Source organism: Odontesthes bonariensis, chromosome 10, assembly GCF_027942865.1.
Source record: "Odontesthes bonariensis isolate fOdoBon6 chromosome 10, fOdoBon6.hap1, whole genome shotgun sequence".
Taxonomy (NCBI): domain Eukaryota; kingdom Metazoa; phylum Chordata; class Actinopteri; order Atheriniformes; family Atherinopsidae; genus Odontesthes; species Odontesthes bonariensis.
In genome coordinates this window covers 11,937,868-11,950,832 of record NC_134515.1, presented here as the reverse complement: position 1 = coordinate 11,950,832, position 12,965 = coordinate 11,937,868, and the positions used below count along the sequence as shown (strand labels likewise).

The window sequence follows — 12,965 nt, the reverse complement described above, 5'->3', positions numbered from 1 at the left end:
TTGTGTATGAATTATAATAATAACAATAATGCATTTTATTTGACAGCGCCTTTCAAAACACCCAAGGACACTTTACAACATTAAAAACACAAATACAACATTGGGAAAAAGAATAAAATAAAAACATAAAACCACAAATAAAAAACCTTTAAATAGATTTACTCCATAATGTCTTAACATGGCGTTACCTCCTTATGTGTGGAAATGTAATTTCAGGAACATTAGGGGTCTCATTGGTTCAGAAATAACAGTCAAAAAATCTTAATCTGTTCAAGTTTGAGTGGAAATTTGTAAAAATGCAGCGACGGTCTCAAATCTTTTCAGTTTATATAGAATTAAATGTTCCAGTGACACCAAACAGCAGACAAGGGCTGTTGGTTGTTGTAAAGGATGATATTTGGTATTCTGTTAGATCTGTTTTGGCTCATTAAAGTGTCGAGTTAAAATTACGAACTTGTTTTATGAGTAAACGGCACATAGTTGAAATAGGAAAAATTGTGTTTTTTAAGTTTTAAACTAAAAGCAACTCCAATGTAGTTGTAGAAGAAGTTATCAGAATACCTGTTAATGGTGATATCATTTTATACTGGGCAAAACAATTCTTCATAAAATAGACACATTCACATAAAAAAGTTTTGATTCATATTGAGGAAAAATCTTAGCGCTTGAAGGATGGGTGTGAAATGATTCCTGTAGAAAAACAGTTCATCAATGGAGGAGCTCAGTTTAGGACTCACTGAACTGAAAAGCTGTAGTATAAAGTATAAAATGAAATCTTGGTCTGATGTTGCTTAGCAACTAATCGCTAAGCTTTTTTTTCTTGTTTGTTTTTAGATCTGGAAATTTTAAATGTTTTTTTTCATTTATTTTTTTCAATTAATCTTGTTACCTAATTATCTTGCTAACACGATGCGATTTCATTCCTTAAATATGGTGAGGCCTTTGAAACGCTCCGTCATCGCCTGATTTTTGTTTATTCATTTCAACGCTATTTATTTCATTAACATAGTTATCTAATTTTTCATTGTATATAGAACATTTATTTTCCTCTTTGCGCCTAATTGTTTTGTTTTTCTCGTTTAAAGTTTTGGTGTGTGATGTTTATTGGCGCCTCCTGCACTCCGTACTTTGAGAGAAGCCTTCCAATATGACGTCACCGGCGACGCGTGGCTCCAATTGGTCAGCCAGTATCGGGAAGTCATGAGCTGACCGTTGACAGCTCTCGGGTAAAGTAAGATGGTGTAACGTTGTCATCCAACGAATCAAGCCGACGGCCGTTTGCTGCGCTCCAACTTTGAGTAGTCCTCCTTGACGCTGTGGACAAAAGGTAGAGTTGGAAGTCGATAGTATTTCGCTCTCTGTTAAACCGGCTGACTAGTAGCTTAGCTTGCTAACTATCTAAAAACTGGCTTAGCTAGTTCACCCGCTGTTGTACCGTCTGGATCCCCCACATCTCATCCGCTTAAGTCGGTGGAGGTCTTGTTGTTGCAAACGGACATAGAATGGTTAGACTGTTTGGAAAACCGCAATTTAGAAAGAAAACTAGCAGCCGTAGTAACTAACCTGTTAGCTTTACTTTAACCGAACATAATTCTAAAATTATGGCCCATTGACGGCAATGTGGAGAAACTTTTAAGTCGTTTAGAAGAGTCTCTGACTTCTAACTTTAAGGTTTTGCAAACACATCTTGTTTAATATAAACTCAGAAGTGGTTTAAACTGCGCGATTAGTGTTCGTGTATGTGGGGAAGTATTTGAAATGGAGGGTAAAGAGAGTTATACTGACTGAATTATTGGTGGTTACTTTATCCTGGACGTTTGGAGCAGCTTAGCTCGGGACTGTTTCAGATCAGTCATTATTAGCCTGGTCATGTCTGACTCGGGCTTCGTAAATGATTGATGTTCCCTGTCAGGTCACTTGCAGCCTGGCTGTCAAAGATGGACGGCGGACAAGAGGTGCGAATGGGGACTGCTCCATTCTGCTGCTCCACCTGTGATGGAGGAGAGGTCCCGGGCCGCAGCCTGGTTCGACGCAACAAGAAGACCCGCAGTCTGAGCACTTCCGCGGCCAGCAGCTACTCTGATTTCAGGTGAATTTCAAGGGGCTTAAACGTGTTGTTGTTTTTCGATTTTTGTGAAACTCGGTGGCTTTGGAAATGTTTTTGAAACAGTCTTGTGACACGGTGTGCGTTGAACCACCTCTGACAATTGAGAAATGTGTTGCATGGGTTCAGTTCCTGAATACGAGTTTACTGAAGCAGAAAATGTAAGGTGTGATGTGTCTGCTCCCTGCAGATGTTGTAAGGGTTTTGTTTGTGTGTCTGTATTTTAGCAACTGTGATGAGGTTTCTTACAAAGTGGAAGTCTCTGAGAAAACCAAACGTTGGACCTGTGGAAATAAACTCCCGTACATGCATTATGCATTAGTCTGTCCTCATTTGTGAAGGTGTGATTCACTTTCCCTTTATCGGACTGTGGCTTATGAAAAGAAAAAAAAAAGAAAAAAACACAAGGGTTAGGGATTTGGGCTTTCTTTTGGCTGAGAGGTTTTAATGAGTTTGGTTAAAAGCATATAATGAACCCAGAATTTAAGACAATCTCATCCCATCTTAACATGTTTTTAAATGAATTTCTAACTTGTTAATGCTGGTGGCCTACCACTACCTTACCACGATACACTTAATGGACTCATACTAGCACCCGACGTTAGTCTTTTGAAAAGGTATGTAAAAACAAACAATGAGCTGTAATAATAGCCCTTTGTAAAGATCCGGGCCGGATTGAAGTATATTTTCCAGGTAAACGAAGGATGCTTCACTCAGATGTGAAACGTGTCTTTTCACTTCTCCCACATGTTGCAGTCTCAAAACTCTCATCCTGTTTCTCAACTTTCGTTTTGCGTTTTTCTTAATAAATGTTTTGTAACATTTAGTAACTTATCAAACTAGTTGTTTTTTTTTTACAGCGGTGGGAAGAAGAGATCCAAAAGCAAGATGGCAAACGCATCGCACAGAGCTGATCCGTGTTACAAAATTGTTACAACTGGTGTCACTAAAAATAGTTCCCTGCAGTCATCATCATCATCCCGTTGGATCCTTTCTCTTTTTTTTTTGGCTTCTGCTCCATACCAAAAAGGATAATTTAACAAACTCTTTAGAGCCGCAGATGTGCTGCTAATTAACGATGTCTGGTCACTGTGAGCAACACATTCTGTGTTACGCTGGTTCATTTCTACCATTTTTCATATTAAAATACTAATTATTGGAGCCTGAAGAAGTGGTAAACAACAGGTGGTGATTTCACAGAATCAGACTAAGAGGATTTGTTATGTGATTCAGCATGAAGGCTGCATTTGCTCCGTCAAAGCCCAGTATCTCTGACCTTTCACCCCTAATACGCTTAGATTATTTCAACAAAGCCTAATACAAACACAGTGTTGCAGGATTTCTCCACTCTTTTAAGGAAGCGACTTCGTGTTTTCTCATGAGCAGCAGAGTAGATAAAAATGTCTGATGTGTTAACTGCTGTTAAAACTGTGGTGCTTGTTTTATTATTACCTAATGATGTTTGTGCTGCTGCTAGAAGAGTTAAAAGTGTTTGCCAAGTATTTCGCAATGCATTCCTGCATTTATTCAAGCTCTGTGGAAAGTCTTGACACAGTAAAGGCACCAGACTGACAAAGTGTACGATGCTCCTAAAATCAGCCGAGTCGGAGGCTGTGTTTCTACACGTCTGAAATCGAAACCCGTTGCGGTTGTATATGTTATAGGTGCAAACTAGCTGTATTTCCATACGTGGCTGTCAGCTTCCTGTTTAAAACCCGAGTGTTTGTTGTTGTTTCTTTCAGGAGGACTCAGTCACTTCACGGGCCGAGCCCCGTCACTACATTTGGCCCAAAGGCTTGCATGCTCCAGAACCCGCATGCAGTGATGTAAGTTACAAAGAAACATTTTTTTAAAGCATCACTGGAGTGTTTGTGTCCTTGTTTGTTGCTACAGTCATGAGACGGTGGATAAGATAAAAATACAGTTACAGTTCTACATAAGACTGTGTAAACCCCCCCCCCCCACACACACACACACACATTGTATCATATGTAGTTATGGACCAAATGTTTATTTCCTATTTGACACATACAAACAGAAGACATAGAAATCCATGTTTAGATACACCTTCAGAGATCTTATTCTCATGATCATGTTTTTATTGTCTCTTATGCACAAATAGATAAATAATTATCGTAAAACAACTGAGACACCGCGAAAGGGCTCATGATGGTCACTAATAAAGGGTTAAAAGCTCAGTATTTTTGATTTAAAAGAAAATTAAAAATTTTAAATTATTGCTAGTTTTTAAAAAATATATATATATATATATTGGCTGCACCTGCAAATATTTCATCTCTTGTTGGACTGTTATAACAATGATAAAGTTGGGTGTTGAATTGTAGCCATCCATTTTCTGTACCCACTTTATCCGGTTCAGGGCTCATCCCAGCGGAACGAGAGGCCGGCACATTTACATGACACCAACACAAATAAAACAAATGAGTGTTCGTCACATTTAGTTTGGCACATTTCCCAGCAGATAAAAAAAGTTGCTTTAAGCACCCTAAATGTTCCATTTTTATAGACAAGAAGTTACCTCCCTGTTGTGAGTCAAACCGAAATAATGGAACTCAGTAAGCACATTTCCATGACACTCGAAGAAACTTAAGATGCTTATTTGATAATAAGAATTTGATAATAATAATAGAGCAGGGGCATTTTAAATGATTGGTTAGAGCCTTAAACAACAACACAGCTATTCAAATCATACAAATGTCAGTAAGAAATGAACATCCATAACTTCTCCTTTCTATAGTCTGCAAAAATACAGATCACATGTGCGTCACATGCTCAGGGAACATAATTTCTTGACATCTTATTTTTTCTGAAGGGAGAAATGTAAGTGAAAACCCCATTCTCCTTTGGACTGTCAAACAGTTGATGTGTTTTCCAAACATTTACGGTGTACTTCTGCTAAACTGTCTGTTTCTGAGAACTCGTTCCACTTAAATGTCCCAACATCCTCTTGTGTAATTTTCAAGTCTGTGAATCAAAGGTGGGTTTTACCCCATATGGCCGTGCGTATATATAAAGGCGCTGCGCTTAAAACAACCAGAGCTGATCACGAATGAGAACCTGTCAAACGCAGCTGTCGCATACACAATGTGCTGTGAGAGGGTTTTTCACTGAATGGGTGATTAAGACTTAAGTTAACGAGAAGGTAAACGAGCAAGCAAGAGAAATGTCAGCAGTGTCGGCCCGGCAGAGCCCGATGGGATGCGAAATGTGTGTAAAGTACTTAATATGGGGAGCTTTTTAAACACTGCTCTTCTGACTTTAGTCAATAAAGTGCTTGTATCACTAGACAAGAACAGCAGTCGAGCTTTAACCATAGCTTGTCTTAGCCGAAACGAGGACTATTCATATGTATTAACACGTGGGTGTTAGTTATTGATCATAAATAGCGATTTTTAAACTCCCTGCCTTTTTACACATTTCCATCCATCACATACTTTAAAACCTAACCCAAAACGAGGGTGCAGACCACATGAAAGGTGTTGGCTCATTTGATACTTTAATTTGGTCTCCAGACGTACCGAAATAACTTGCTCTATTATGTAATTCAGTGTTCCAATCCAACTTTCTTCTGTACTCACGTCCATTGTTCTCGCAGCACTCTGACGCATCTAAAGTTGAGCTGTGGAGGTTTTTAATAGTTGCAGAGCTTTTGTATTGGACTGCGATAAAGATAACACGGGTTATTTGTGCATTGTGAAAGACTCTTGATGTTTGCTAGTCGGAACCTGGCCTGACTTTTGTCCTAGTGACACCTTAAATCACGTAAGTGACTCCCTTGAAGCCAAAGCGTTTCAGGGATTAGCTTCTCAAAGCTGCTAGGCAGGTTAAAAGTAATAAAACCAATCTGTGTGTTACAGACAATAGTTGGGAGCTTGACATTTTGGGAAGACCAGTTTCCTCATATTAAGGTTTTGCGTGCGCTTATTGTTTGCGGTCGTTTTTTGTGCAAGGGTGCGGTTGTGATACTAGTCGCGGTATATAGAGCACAGCCTTGATTTCATGGTTTTGTTTCAGGTGATAATTACTAGAGCACATTTATCATTAACAGGGAATGTCCACCTGTCAACGCCTTGTTTTCCACTATTAATCACATCCTCGAATTGGGCAAAACAGTTCACCAAATAGTGTTTTTAGAGCCACCTCTTCTCCATGGTTTATCACGCGTTCACTGTGGGAGGGACTGTACAGAGCGTCGTCTTTCTCTGACGCTGTTGTGTTAAAGAAAAATGTCAAATCAGTAAAATGATGCAGAAGAATTCAGTTATGTATCAGATGTTTATCAGAAGTTCAGAGTTGGTTCCCACTGTAATGAATGGAATAATAATAGCAGGAAGCATCTGGTATCTGAATAGTGCGCATTCTTTGTCTCATGAGTTGTGTTAATCCCATGCATAATGTTTGAGTTGCTGTGTTGGTATTTAAGCTGAAGCCATCAATAAGTAACTTTCTTCACATAAATCTTTATTTTGCATTTTTTAGTTAAGATGAGGTCACTTTCTTTACTGTAACCTGACATCAGGAAGCTTCAGTCCATCCTGCTTTTTTCCCATAAAACCCGATAAGCAAACACGCATCCAGTTGTTTCCTCCACTCTTACTGCTCCACACTCTGAGGTAATTCAGGTAAAACACCTTTGGTGTTGTAATAGAAAAGTACTGCTTTGAGAAGCAGCTGTTGCTGTGTTTAGTCAGTGAGTCACACCTGCCTACCAACGGAGGGCCTTCCCTGAAATGGGCGGGTTCAGCACAGCAGAGAGGGTGGGGCCAAAGATGTAGTCAACCTTAAGATGAGAGCGCTTCAGCTCGGCTGCAGAATGCACCAAGAAGGTTTAGTGTTAAGTCCTTCCTGGGACAAATATAGCCGCAGTGAGTCCAGCTCTGTGGGCTCTGTCAGCTGATCCCGGGGCCTGACCACAGCGCGTGGAGAGGACTCTGAGGCTCGCTCTGCCTCTCAGACAGCCGGCGGTCCAATCTTCAGCGTGATGTGAGAACAGAAGCCGGTACCTGCTCCAAAACGTGTCCCATTCAAGGAAGTTTATTAAAGCAGAAAGAGCTGCTTTGTCTCAACGGGCCACCGAGAAAGAGCCGCATTCTCCAGCCGTCAGCCCGGAGCATCTCTTGTGAACGCCATGAAGTTTAACCAGTGCGTGCTGGAGGACGCTCCGGGGAGCCACAGCGAGAACAAAGTCTGGAAATGGTGAGAAGTTCTCCATCCTATCAGCAGGAGGGAAAACGTATTTTAGGAATGAGGCTATTAGCTGATGTTCAGACCGCTTCAGTGCACTGATATTACACTGATGTAACTCTGGAGCTGTGCTTCTTTAGTTTAAAAGGAAGAAGATAACCGTTTGCCCTGTTTCAAGGTTTTACAGACATTGGAGGATAAACGATGGAAGTTTAAGTTTGAGCTGAGCGTGCGAGGCTGAAGAGATGTGGATGTTTGCAGCCAGTGTGACATCAAGGGTTTGTTTGAGCGTGTGTTATGACAGGCAGGCTGTGGTGTGGACAGAGCGGGGCTGTCGAATGAAAGCGGAAGGTCAGGGTGTGGATGCTTTGAGGTGGTCAGAGGAGCAACTGCCCGTGAATAGATCACAGCCTGTTGAAATGCTAACGAAGGTTTGCTTTTGTTTCCTGTGAATCATATGAGAGCAGGTCTGCCCAGTTTCACTCTTAGATGTTTGTCTGCTCACGTTGGAGCGACCCACGTCCGCTTCACTTTGGAAATCCCTTTCATTGGCATCGTTTGCTAATGGCAGTTTTTTTTTCATGCTGTACGTTGGTGGTTGGTTCTGTGTGTGATTGCATGATGCCGTTTGGTTTAAAAAGATTTGGGAAAATCAGGAACTGGAAATGTCAAAATGATGCTTTTTTTTTTTTTTCTCCAGGTTTAAATATATATAGTCGCAATCGCATGGTGATGCCTTTTCATTAGCGTTAAAAACGGCAGCAGGTAGAAGGTCACAGGTGTTGGTAGTGCTGTCACAGGGCTCCAAGATGACCGGATGTGGTGAAAATAACCTCCTTTGTGTCATCACTCTGAGCTTTGCAGTGTTTGCACAACCCAGATAACACTGAGTTCTTCATTTATGTTTTCTAAAGTATAAAATGGAGAAGTTCTCCGGAGTTGCTTTGAATTGGCGGTCATTTCCTCAAATCTCTTCATCTGTTTCAGGGACTTGTTCCACAGGTTGAATCGAGGCTTAAAGCAGCACAGGTGAATGTGTAAAAGTCCGATACTGATACGGTTTATCTGAAATAGGTGATCAAATCAAATCAAATTTATTTGTATAGCACATTCCATGTACAAAACTATTCAAAGTGCTTTACATAAAATAAAAGCATTGCAGCAGGAAGTGTAAGAAGCATTAAAAAGACATAAAAGAATATTAAGAGAAACAAATAAAGTAATTTAAAAACAAGCAACAGTCCAGATAAGTTCATGCATAGACACATGAGAAAAGAAATGTTTTTAACCTGGATTTAAAAATGTCTCCATCTGGTTGTTGGGACTTACCGTTCCAGTTTATACATTCACAAAGTGAATAAAATTGGGTGCATTTTTCCTTGTGATGCGGTGACACAGACCATCAAATGACTGGTGACTTCAAACCTAGACAAACATTTTCATCACTGTTGACCTGTTGTGACACCTCCAGTCATTCTCGTCGAGCCAACACAATAATCCATGAATCCTAACTTCTGGAAGTCTAATTACAGACTAATACGTGGATGATTCAAAGCTGTAATCCTGAACTCTTGCATAAGCACTACAAAAATAAATGATTGTATTGGAAGCGGAGACGTTCTGCTGCACGGTCATGATATGTATGACTGCGCTGTGCCTGCTGAAAGCCGGATCTAACTGTTGTAAACAGGCACCGGGATTGTTGCTGATGGATTCAAACCCCCTTTGGCAGTTTCCACTTTTATCTCATGCCCTTTTATTCTCCTTTTCAGATTAGTTTCAGTTTGCATAAAGCTGGTTGAGTCATTTTTTTATATAATCTTTTTCACACAAACTTTCTAACTCCTCAGTTTTGCGCACAAGCGTTGTAAAAGCAGGAACTTCCTGAAAGGTTACTTTTCCTCTGAAAACTCTGACTGGTTCACAATTGGTGGTTGAGTAAAAGTGAAGAACCTGCAGACGGCATGTGTGTAGACTTTAAGCTGATGTTTCTAATTGGATCGGGACTAAGCTGTCTTGGTTATGATGAACAGGATGAATCCTTAGTTAGTTACATCAGCTCAGGTTTAAGACTCCAGCCCCACGTAGACTTGGCTTATGCAAGACGTTGCTGTATTTCATGTGCACATTGTGAGCGATTTCCCTGTCCTGAAGTTATGTCTTTACGTTCAGGCACATTCAGGACCCCGCCAGCCAGAGACTGACGTGGAACAACCCGCCAAAAAGTGTCCTTGTCATTAAGAAGATCCGAGATGCCAGTCTGCTCCAGCCTTTCAAAGAGCTCTGCATTTTCCTCACCGAGGTACGTCCACGCCGACGCTGACCGTTGCCAGCAGGGTGCCCAGCAGCCCTTCATACCCATGCAAATCCCATCACCGTGTAGCAGTCGGAGTCTGTAAAGAGTGTTTGTTGCAGGTGAAAAACATGATGGTTTACGTGGAGAAGAAGGTTCTGGACGACCCGGCTATTTCAGGCGATGAAAACTTTGGGGCCATTACTAAGAAATTCTGCACTTTCAGAGAAGGTACGACCCCTACCGCGACGCCTCTGCTCACAGCACTTCCCTTAAAGAGAAAGAAAGTGTAAATGTGTTTTTCTGTCTTTATGTTCCTCAGACCTCGACGACCTGTCTAATCGTATCGACTTTATCATCTGTCTTGGTGGAGATGGAACCTTGTTGTACGCGTCTTCGCTCTTCCAGGTATTCAGCAAGTCGGCGTAACTTTTAAAAAAGAGCCCCCGTGTGTTTTTTACCGCCCGCAGCACAACAATCTCCCCCTCCCTTTGTTTAATGTGGTTGTAGGACAGCGTTCCACCAGTTATGGCCTTCCACCTGGGTTCCCTGGGCTTTCTGACACCTTTCAATTTCGACTCCTACCAGTCTCAGGTCACCCAAATCATTGAAGGTACTGAATGTTCCGACCTGTTAATCGGCTTAGGGAAAGTGTTCTAGAGCACGGGTTTAATTTAGATATGTAAACTGTGTATTCTGTAGGCAACGCTGCCATCATCCTGCGAAGTCGCTTGAAAGTCCAGGTGTTTAAGGAGAACTGGGAGAAGAAGGACGGCATGGATGAAAAGGGTATCATCCATACCAACAGGGACGTTGAAAGCAGCCACAAAGCCATGCAGTATCAGGTAATGTGCATCAACTTTCACACTATCTGAGCTGCTGGGTGTAGCTTTGTTCTGGACATGAGTTTAGTCTGAAGCTCAGGCTGTAAGTGGGTCAAAATAACTTTAGGTTCATAGTCATGACTCAGCCGTCTTCACTGTCGTGCCTCTGGGCATTTGAACTTGTTGTTGAGGAACAGCGTGAGTAAAGGAATGGTGTCAGCGAAACGTGGCTCTAACTGCAGATGTGAGGATTGCAGACCGAGATCGGTGCTTTAGTCTGAATCATGGGGTGACATCATGTCGGCAGAGCACAATTTTGACCAAAGTTGATGCATGACTTCGTTTTCTCTCTGTGTGCTTCAGGTACTGAACGAGGTGGTGGTGGACAGAGGATCCTCCCCCTATCTTTCCAACGTGGACCTCTACCTGGACGGACACCTGATCACCACAGTGCAGGGAGACGGTGAGTGGCCGCAGGACTTCAGGGCGTTGCATCAGCACAACGTGCTGTCCCTGAACTCTGGAGCGAGCAGAGTTCAGACTCTCCAGCAGGTCTTCGTCTCTGCAATTTGTGCACGTTGCTTTTGTGTTTGAGAGGTTCAAAACGAAAGAATAAACTACTCGAGTGTCTCTGAAACGGTGCCCGTGACTCTGCGTCTCCTCAGGTTTGATAGTGTCCACACCTACGGGCAGCACAGCCTACGCAGTGGCAGCAGGAGCTTCCATGATCCATCCCAACGTGCCGGCCATCATGATCACCCCCATCTGCCCACACTCGCTGTCCTTCAGACCCATTGTGGTGCCTGCCGGGGTGGAGCTAAAGGTAATCACACTGCCGGTTTTCACTGGCACTTCCAAACATGCTGTTTGTGGTTTTCTTGGTCTCCTTTCTCGGTTCATCCGTCTCCTGCAGGAGCTCATAGCGACCTCTTCCTTCCCTCAGCCCGTCGTCTCAAACAGCCAATACTATGTCATTTTTTATTTTACCAACCCCTGGCAAAGGTTATGGATTCACCACACTCGTAGGATGCTCGTTCAGCTTTGTAAAAAAGAAATAAATAACTTTGTAACGCAAAACAATTTAATTGTTATAGTTGATCGTTCTGAACGTGCCTCAAATATTTTACTAAAATTGTTAGAACATTTTGCTCTGTTTTCCCAGTGGAAGTAGAGGGGAAAAAGTGCCTCATTTCTGAAAGAAATACATGCACAAAAAAATCATCTGAATATGCAAACGACTGCTTGCAGACGTTAATGATCGCCTGATCGGCAGCAAACATGATGAGAATAAGAGAGCCGTCAGTGGATATGACAGAAGGAAATCTAAAAAAGGTTGTTTACTCCTGAGAGCGGCGGCTGCTCCCAGTGTGCTGTAGCTAACATTTGGGGCAAGTGCACACAAAGTGGGGGCGTTTTTAAAAGGGAAACATGCAGGTTGAGCGAGAAAGACGTCAAACGTCACTCAAAGCTCATTTTATAGGATACGATAATAACGAGGGCATATCAACTCAGTGCCACCACACACTTAGAAAAAACCTCCTCCAAGTGTGGTGGTTCCATCATTTTAGCCAGAAGTTGTTTGAGTAAAACTCCTCGTGAGTTAAACCCTGAGAGGGAAAGTTTTTTCCTCATATTCATGCAGTGTTTCCTTGTTGTTCCCCAGATAATGCTGTCACGTGATGCCAGAAACACGGCCTGGGTGTCGTTTGATGGAAGGAGGAGACAAGAGATCTGCCACGGAGACAGGTTAGTCCACATGCTGCGCTGCTGATGGATTATTAGAAAGAACTCTTACCGGCTTTGTTTTGTACCCTTCCAACCCCTGAGTCTGATCCAACGCCTTCCTTTGTCTAATTCAGCCAGGCGTAATTACCTTCCTGGTTCTTGTAAAGAGCTGTCAGTGGTTATCAATAAGGAAAAGCCAGCGTTGCTTCAGAGGGAAGTGGTGTCGCTGTATCTGATGTCAGCAGCTTCTCGCCTGGACTTTCCTCATTCTTCTTTCATTCCTTGCGAGATAAGATCTTTATTATTTTCTCCTCTTGTTCTAGCATTACCATCACCACTTCCTGCTTCCCCGTTCCCTCCATCTGCTTCCGCGACCCGGTGAACGACTGGTTCGAGAGCCTGGCCCAGTGCTTGCACTGGAACGTGCGGAAGAAGCAGAACCACTTCGGCTCGGAGGACGAGGAGTTCTGAGGCAGCCGGCGGGACACTCCTGGTTTGAACCCGACCGTCCCTCTGTCTCCGGCTTTTAATCTTTGAAGGCTAGAAAGTTTTTACCAAACTTCAGTCCAAACTGTCTGTCCATGTTGCCTTTCACATTCAGTGAAATGATTGTATGAAGTGTTGCTCTTCCATGTTGTAGTGGAATGAATATGTGAGAATGAGAGGCAAGCTATGACCCCCCCCCCCCAACATATTAAATACAACCTGATGTATTTAAAAAAAGAAGCATACACTGATGACACTGTCTTAAAGTGTCAAGAAAACATCTATCATGGAGTAAAAGTCTTTCTATCTTTTAAAAGGACGAAGCTGA

General features: G+C 42.3%; 1 protein-coding gene across 2 annotated transcripts; it reads left to right on the top strand.

Moving 5' to 3' along the window:
• The first annotated feature begins 1,189 nt into the window (after positions 1 to 1,189).
• On the top strand, positions 1,190 to 12,762 carry nadka (NAD kinase a). 2 transcript variants are annotated; one of them, XM_075476289.1, is made up of 12 exons: positions 1,190 to 1,327; positions 1,913 to 2,089; positions 3,847 to 3,930; positions 9,482 to 9,611; positions 9,725 to 9,833; positions 9,925 to 10,010; positions 10,113 to 10,215; positions 10,305 to 10,447; positions 10,790 to 10,889; positions 11,092 to 11,249; positions 12,090 to 12,172; positions 12,475 to 12,762. In XM_075476289.1, the coding sequence occupies exons 2-12, from the start codon at positions 1,938 to 1,940 to the stop codon at positions 12,620 to 12,622; spliced, it is 1,296 nt and encodes a 431-aa protein (XP_075332404.1). In that variant the 5' UTR covers positions 1,190 to 1,327; positions 1,913 to 1,937; the 3' UTR covers positions 12,623 to 12,762. The 2 variants fall into 2 exon arrangements, with proteins under 2 accessions (XP_075332404.1, XP_075332405.1); XM_075476290.1 differs by lacking the exons at positions 1,190 to 1,327; positions 1,913 to 2,089; positions 3,847 to 3,930 and adding an exon at positions 6,929 to 7,321.
• Positions 12,763 to 12,965: the final 203 nt, after the last annotated feature.

Bases quoted from the DNA above. Each gene is read 5' to 3' on its own strand.
- nadka (XM_075476289.1), top strand. From the start codon at position 1,938: ATGGACGGCGGACAAGAGGTGCGAATGGGGACTGCTCCATTCTGCTGC. The intron at 2,090-3,846 runs GTGAATTTCAAG...TGTTTCTTTCAG, and splicing joins AGCAGCTACTCTGATTTCAG to GAGGACTCAGTCACTTCACG. The intron at 10,890-11,091 runs GTGAGTGGCCGC...GCGTCTCCTCAG, and splicing joins CACCACAGTGCAGGGAGACG to GTTTGATAGTGTCCACACCT.